This window comes from Oncorhynchus mykiss, chromosome 24 (genome assembly GCF_057628025.1).
Source record: "Oncorhynchus mykiss isolate SJ-2025 chromosome 24, ASM5762802v1, whole genome shotgun sequence".
Classification (NCBI taxonomy): domain Eukaryota; kingdom Metazoa; phylum Chordata; class Actinopteri; order Salmoniformes; family Salmonidae; genus Oncorhynchus; species Oncorhynchus mykiss.
In genome coordinates, this window is record NC_143045.1 from 15,247,207 (window position 1) to 15,255,000 (window position 7,794).

General features: G+C 44.7%; 1 protein-coding gene across 2 annotated transcripts in view; it reads right to left on the minus strand.

Moving 5' to 3' along the window:
- Window positions 1-829: 829 nt before the first annotated feature.
- Window positions 830-7,794, minus strand: part of LOC110503814 (uncharacterized) — a 15,321-nt gene continuing 8,356 nt past the window's right edge. For both annotated transcript variants that reach the window (XM_021582358.3, XM_090218416.1), the window contains exons 2-4: window positions 5,489-5,575; window positions 3,303-4,215; window positions 830-3,026 (exon numbers count right to left, since the gene is read on the minus strand). In XM_021582358.3, the coding sequence (XP_021438033.1) occupies window positions 2,797-3,026; window positions 3,303-4,215; window positions 5,489-5,575 (1,230 nt within the window). In that variant the 3' untranslated portion in view covers window positions 830-2,796. The remainder of the gene's footprint in view (window positions 3,027-3,302; window positions 4,216-5,488; window positions 5,576-7,794) is intronic.

Consider the following 7,794-nt stretch of genomic DNA (forward strand, 5'->3'; position numbering starts at 1 on the left):
ACCTCTGGATGGTATACCAGACGATGACCAACCTCTGGATGGTATACCAGACGATGACCAACCTCTGGATGGTATACCAGACGATGACCAACCTCTGGATGGTATACCAGACGATGACCAACCTCTGGATGGTATACCAGACGATGACCAACCTCTGGATGGTATACCAGACGATGACCAACCTCTGGATGGTATACCAGACGATGACCAACCTCTGGATGGTATACCAGACGATGACCAACCTCTGGATGGTATACCAGACGATGACCAACCTCTGGATGGTATACCAGATGACCATTTGGACAGTTCAGATGAAAAACTGAGCACAAATGGTACAGATACCAAGAAAGTAAATTGGTTACTTCCTTTGGTAAATATATTCCACTGTCTGTGTCAATCTAAGGACCATGTGAGTTTATTTGTGCTTCTAAACAGTGTTATTTTTCTAGAGGAAAGGAATGTGAACAGGTCGGAAGAGCCAGTGCACAGTGAGTGTGTACCCTCCACATCTGCTATAACATCCCTGAGAGAAGATGCCACCTTTCAGCAAAGAACAAAGAAGATGACCATGCATGAAAAGTTAACCAGAGAATTTCATGAGTATAACATGAAAAATCTGAAGGAATAACATGAAATGAAACTGAGAATTCTACAGGTTGAATTGGATATGAAGTTGGACGAGAGAGGTATGATTCAAAATAGATACAGTAACGAGACAATTGTGACTTACCAGCCATGGTGAACGATATGTAAAAAATAAATGTTTTGTCATTTGGATATTCATGAGTGCGTGTATTTTAATCACCACAAACTACATTTTAAACCAGCCTTGGTTTAGTCACTCATTTAATTTTGCTGCACACTATTTGAATTTTGTACAGAACAAACATTATCAAAGCAAAAATAAGCCACAATGAATACATTCCATATTTAAACGCATCTCATCTAGTTGAAGTGCTGCAATGTGAAAGCAACTCTGTGTGCAAGTCCTCGTTGGTCATTGCCTGCCTCAGCCATGGGCACATCTGCTTGATCAGTGGAGGATAAGGACAGCAATGCTACTTCAGGTAGTTGGGCAGCACAGCTGTAGCAATGACCACCTTGCAGCATCTTCTTGGCTTGAAACGAAGTGTATTGCGTAAACACCGGATTTGATTTTTCCACACTCCAAACATACGCTTGACCATCCCTCTCATGCGGATATGAGCTCTGTTGTATCTTTGCTGCTCAGCTGTTGTGGGATTTATGTATGGAGTGAATAAAAAGTTACACTGACCATATCCACTGTCACCAAGTAGTCCACTATGTTGTCCTTTCTGAAACAGCACACAATGAAGAGTTGCGAAAAATCCTTAATTGTGAGTTGCACTTTTCCAACGTGCAACAATGTTTGAAAACTCTAAATTACCCTGAACATTGATGGAAAACCAGTTCTTACTATTCCTGTACTCCTCAGCATCAGGAGTTGATGGACACTTGATGTGAACATGACATCCATCTATACAGCCAATCACTCCTGGGAAGTGCCCATATTCATAGAATTGTTCTTTATAGTTGGCTTGGCTAGCAGAATCAGGAAACTTGATGTGAAGACTGAACTATTCTACAGTTTCTTCACTGACACCACACAAATCACTAGTTTCATGATGAAAGATTCCAGATGCCAAAAACCTCAAAGTGATCAGAACTTGGAGAGAATTGGGTAAAGGTCTTCCTCTTTGAGATGGAGAGGAAAGTCTAGGATCAAGCAAAGATATTACCTCCAATGCATTTTCTTTGTACATAGGAAAAGCGGTCTCAAAAAGCTATTTCATCCAAGTAATTTAATGGATTACTCCTATCCACCAGTACTCGTCTGGCTGGCCTCTGTAGTGCAGGTTGGTCTTCATTTAGACATTCCAAATAGTCCCTGCTCCCTCAAACAGTACTAAGCAGAAGTTAAACCTGCCTCTTTGAAGGATTCCTTTAAGCTTCCATTTAGTCCTAGAGTAGCTCTAATCCCTCTTGCAATCGGCTTTGTTTTATCCAGAACAGGCTAAATCTACAACTATTTTAAAATAAGTATGTACAAGTCGCTTTGAGTTAAGACAGCTCAAACAGGCATTTTAGTCTGGGACTAAGTTTAAGCCTCGTCTGTGAAACCGGCCACATATGTTATAACGACACAGTTGATGTGGTACGCAACCATTGGTTGATGATTACAACGTCTGAGCAGAGGAACATGACCGTAGACTCATGGCTTGGTTGCTGATGGCAGTGTCCCGGGTCGTGTTCGTTAGGCACAAAACGGAAGAAAAAGGACTGAAACAGGGAGGACTACCTGGACTTGTTCAATAATTGACATGTTCTGTGCGTCTTACTGAACACAACCCTGGTGGCTGGAGGTGGTTTGTGCAGAGTATCAGAATGGACCAGCAAAGAACTTGATGCTCACTAGTGGTCAACATCCCAAATGGCACCCTATTCCCTACATAGGGCTCTGGTCAAAAGTAGTTCACTATAAAGGGAATAGGAAAGGGTGGTACCTAGTCAGTTACACAACTGAATGTATTTAACTGAAATGTGCATTTAACCCAACCCCTCTGAATCAGAAGTGCGGGGGGCTGCCTTAATGACATCAGTGCCCGGGGGGAGCAGTTGTTGTTGGGAATTAACTGCCTTGCTCAAGGGCAGAACAGCAGATTTTTCCACCTTGGGGATTCGAACCAGCAATGTTTTGGGTACTGGCCCAATGCTCTTAACCGCTAGGCTACCTGACACCAATTTGGACGCAGCCAATGAACCAGCTAGTGCCCTCTAGTCGCTGAAGCGTTTGCGGGAGGCGATCCGCGCCCGGTTGGACCGTCTGATGTTGGTCTTGGCATCTCGGCAGGGCTGGCAGGTGAAGACTTCAGGAACGTGGGTGCGGCGGATCTTAGCGCAGGACAGGTGCACCCAGGTGCCACACTCACTACACTCTATCATGGGCCGACCCGCGAACGGTTTCAGGCAGAAACAGGTAATCAGGTCCCACGAGTCGTCCTGATCTGAGAAGAGAGAAAATAGAAGAGAGACATTATATTAAACACAGCCTCTGTTTTATACTAGCAATGATGGTTGTAGAGAGTGATGAGGTATTGAGCGAGCTGCATCCAAAACGGCACCCTGTTCCCTATTACTTTTAACTAGAGCCCTACTACGGTCCTGATCAAAAGTAGTTCACTATATAGGGAATATGGGCCCTGGTCAAAATTAGTGCTACAGAGCAGAGCGTGCCATTTGGGACGCATCTTAAGTCTCAAGTGGGGTTCCTCTCTACTCACCCTCTATCTTGCTGTTGTCTGCAGATGTGTCCTCTCCATCGCTCCCTCCCTGGTCTGTCTGGTAGTTGCTCCCTCCATGGTCCCGGTCGGGGCTGCTTCCCTCCTCTGTGTGGTAGCCTGTCTCCTGGTCTTCAGTTAGCTGACCTCTCAACCTCCTGTCCATCACCATCCTCAGGATATCTGACCTCTGACCACTGTCTATCCTTCCTTCACTCCCAGACCCCTCCCAGCTCTCCCTCGTCACATTCTCTTCCTTTCTTCTCTTCTTTTCTCCGTCTCCCGGCCTATGAGGACAGCTCTTCCCCGTCTCACAGCTTGTCGTTGTCATGTCAACAGGCTGTTCGGTCACTTCCTGTTCCAGTTCTTCACTTCCTGTCTTCTGAGGGGTTGTAGAGTCATTCATTTTCCCAGCTGACCTGTTGGGGTCTGGCGTGTGTGTCTGACCGGTGTTGATCTTGTCCCTGTGGACAGACAGAGAGCTGCTGGAGGTGGCTTCAGGGAAGAGTTGAGTCAGGGAAGATTGGGAAAGTTTACAGTCATGGTCACATTTCGGAGCTATCAGAGGATGTGTTTTGTTGTCAGTAGGACAGCTGTTGAGGTTGGTCCGTTCAGACTGGGGCTGGTGCTGCTCATGGAGCTCTGGCATTCTGCTGACTGTTGATGTAGGGGCAGCCTGTTTGTTATTAGGAGACTTTTTGGCACTTCCTCCTCTAAGCTTCTTCTCCCCCTGGCCAGGCCCGGCTGGCTTCTTGTCTGACCTCCTCCTCTTCAACTCCTTCCCTTTCTCCTTCTGGCTCTGAGTGGAGGAGCCACAGTCTGAGTTAGGAGAGGACTGGTAGGCCCATGGACTGGTACTGTGACTGCTGCTGCAGGGGTTGCTGTCACTGGGCTTGCTGTCACTACACCACCAATCCTACAGGGGGATATATCACCATGGAAACAACAGCAGAACTGGAGACCTCATTCAACTGAACAAAAATATTAAAACACAACATGCAACAATTCCAAATACTTTACTGAGTTACAGTTCACATAAGGAAATCAGTCAATTGAAATTCATTAGGCCCTAATCTATTGATTTCACATGACTGGGAATACAGATATGCATCTGTTGGTCACAAATACCGTTTAAAAAAAGTAGGGGCGTAGATCAGAAAACCAGTCAGTATCTGGTGTGACCAGCATTTGCCTCATGCAGCGCGACATATCTCATTCACATAGAGTTGATGACTGTTGATTGTGGCCTGTGTAATGTTGTCCCACTCCTCTTCAATGGTTCTTCAATGGTTGTGAGAAGTTGCTGGCGGGAACACACTGTTGTACACGTCGACCCAGAGCATCCCAAACTTGATCAATGGATGAGTATCCAGGCCATGTAAGAACTGACACATTTTCCGCTTCCAGGAATTGTGTACAGATCTTTACGACATGAGGCTGTGCATTATCATGCTGAAACATGAGGTGATGACGGTGGATGAGTGGCACAACCATGGGCCTCAGGATCTCGTCATGGTATCTCTGTGCATTCAAATTGCCAGCTTATGCCTGCCCATACCATAACCCTAACCGGCACCATGGGGCACTCTGTTCACTTCAGCAAACCACCTGCTCACATGACGCCATACAAGTGGTCTGTGGTTGTGAGGCCGGTTGGACGTACTGCCAAATTCTCTAAAACAACGTTGGAGATGGCTTATGGCAGAGAAATTAACATTGAATTCTCTGGCAACAGCTCTGGTGGACATTCCTGCAGTCAGCATGCCAATTGCACGCTCCCTCAAAACTTGAGACCTGTGGCATTGTGTTTTGCGATAAAACTGCTCATTTTAGAGTGGCCTTTCATTGTCCCCTGCACAAGGTGCACCTGTGTAATAATCATGCTGTTTAATCAGCTTCTTGATATGCCACACCTGTCAGGTGGATGGATTATCTTGGCAAAGGAGAAATGATCACTAACAGGGATGTAAAAAAATTTGTGCACAAAATTTGAGAGAAAATAGCTTTTTTGTATGGAACATTTCTGGGATCTTTTATTTCAGCTCATGAAAAATGGGACCAACACTTTACATGTTGCGTTTATATTTTTGTTCAGTGTAGAAGCAATAAGACATCAATTAATTATAAGAGTGTTAATAAGCTACATCTCAGTTTTACTTGAACAGGAGAAAACTGTTTTATCAACCTACCTCTGTTTGATAGGGGATGTATCCAGCATAGGCCAACACAAAGGTGCAAAACTGGTTGAAGTCCTCCACAGTGCGTTTTCTCTTTCTCTGTGGAAACAAACAAACACCTCGTTATTTTAGAACATTAATAACCAAATGATAACGTGCTGAGTCCCTCCTGTCCATGCAGCTGGCCCATAGCGCCGAGTAGGCAGAGTGTGTGCATTTGAGACCATTCTATTGGCCTTGAAAGCAAACTCCGCCTACTCGGTGCACCCGGCGAGCTGAAACAAAACGCACCTAAGTGCAATAGTAAACTGCCGTGAGCAAAGCGCGGGAGGCATGTGTATGGAGCCTCGGTTGTTCTAGGAAAAATAAATACTTTGAAACAGAGACCATCGGCAAAATTTTCAGTTTTTGATTTGTTAAAAAAGTTTGAAATATCCAATAAATGTCGTTCCACTTCATGATTGTGTCCCACTTGTTGTTGATTCTTCACAAAAAAATACAGTTTTATATCTTTATGTTTGAAGCCTGAAATGTGTCAAAAGGTCGCAAAGTTCAAGGGGGCCGAATTCTTTCGCAAGGCACTGTATGTGCCCTCTGTTCACCATTGTTTTGGTTGGTTATTGTTCCCATGTCCGTTGGTCTTGTGAGTTCCTGTGCTTTGTTGTTTCAGCATTCGTGCTGGTGTATGGTGTACTAGTTGTTACGGGTCTCGTCCCTTGTATTTATTAGAGGTTTAACCTCGCTCTTTTGTTTGGGTTACATCCCTGTGTTTTTGGATACGTGTTTGTTTTGGGCTTCGTCCCCGTGCCTTTCATGGCATACATTATTGGGTCAAGAATTAAAACCCAATATTACATATTCCTGCACCTTTCTCCAATCCTTTATACCAGGTACCCCAAACTGGGGTACACACAATGTCGTCGGGGGTACGCCAAATAAAAATGAGATTCACATTCAAAAAATAAAATAAAGATATTCAAACAGTCCATTTATTTTCCAATGGGTCTATACATTTGGGTGAGGTCTTTTTCTCGCCTGAGTAGCCTCGTTTCACTGACAAAAATAACATTAAACCATCTAGTGTTCAGCGAAATAACAACACAATGTCAAATACAGGTAGCCTTGTCAAATAGTTAACATCCAATCACATTGACCGTTACTCTCTCGCAGGAATTCCACTAACGGTATGTAGTCAGTATGTAGCCAAACGTAGCTGCTGCTCATTCCGTTTGCTCGAAAATGGATAAATGGTTCAAAAAAAAGTAAGGCCCGCGTCCATAGAGACACATACTGTACCAGCTCTACTGGTAGTACTGCTACTACCAGCAGTACGACACCTGCACCTGTCGACGACACAAGTTGTTCTGCTTCCACAAGCACATCCAATGCTAGCATCAGTAATTCTACATTTGTTGTTAGCCCAACTAGCATGGACACTGACAGATGTGAATCTGATGCAGCTGAAGAGCTACTGCCCCCTTTACCCGGGAAGCACTGAACAACAGACAGGGACGTTGGACCATCAAAGAGGCACAAAAATGATGAACTATATTGATTTGGGGTTCACTTATATTGGGAGTAGGGCCTTTCCTCAGCCACAGTGTGTTATATGGGCAAAAGTACTATCTCACAACTCGATGAAACATTCACTCTTGCGCAGACATTTAGAAACTAAACATGCCGACGACTTTCGAGTAATAAGACATGTATAAAAGCAACAGATACCATTAATAAGAAGGGGTTAGAAGAGTCTTATATGGTGAGCTACCGAGTGGCTAGGACAGGCAAGCCCCATACTATTGTGGAGGACTTCATTCTTCCTGCTGTCGCGGGTATGGCTGGGACGGACAATGCTGGGGGAAAAGGCCCACAAAACTATACAGACAATGTCTTCATCAAACAACACTGTTTCATGACACATCAGTGACATGGCAGGAGATGTTTTGAAACAATTACTGCTTCGCATACAAGCCAGTGAATTCTATGCATTACAGATAGATGAGTCAACAGATGTGGCGGGCCTGGCACAGCTCCTGGTATATGTCTGTTACGTTTATGGGGGGTCAATTAAGGAAACCACTGGAAAACAGGACAGGATATTTTTAAAGTACTGGACAGCTTTCTGACATCAAATGGACTTCGGTGGTCAAGATGTGTTGGTATCTGTACTGATGGCGCAAAAGCCATGACAGGGAGACATAGTGGAGTGGTAACGCGTGCAAGCAGTTGCTCCCGACGCCACTTGGGTACACTACAGCATCCACCAAGAGGCTCTTGCTGCCAAGGGAATGCCTGACAGCTTGAAAGATGTTTTGGAC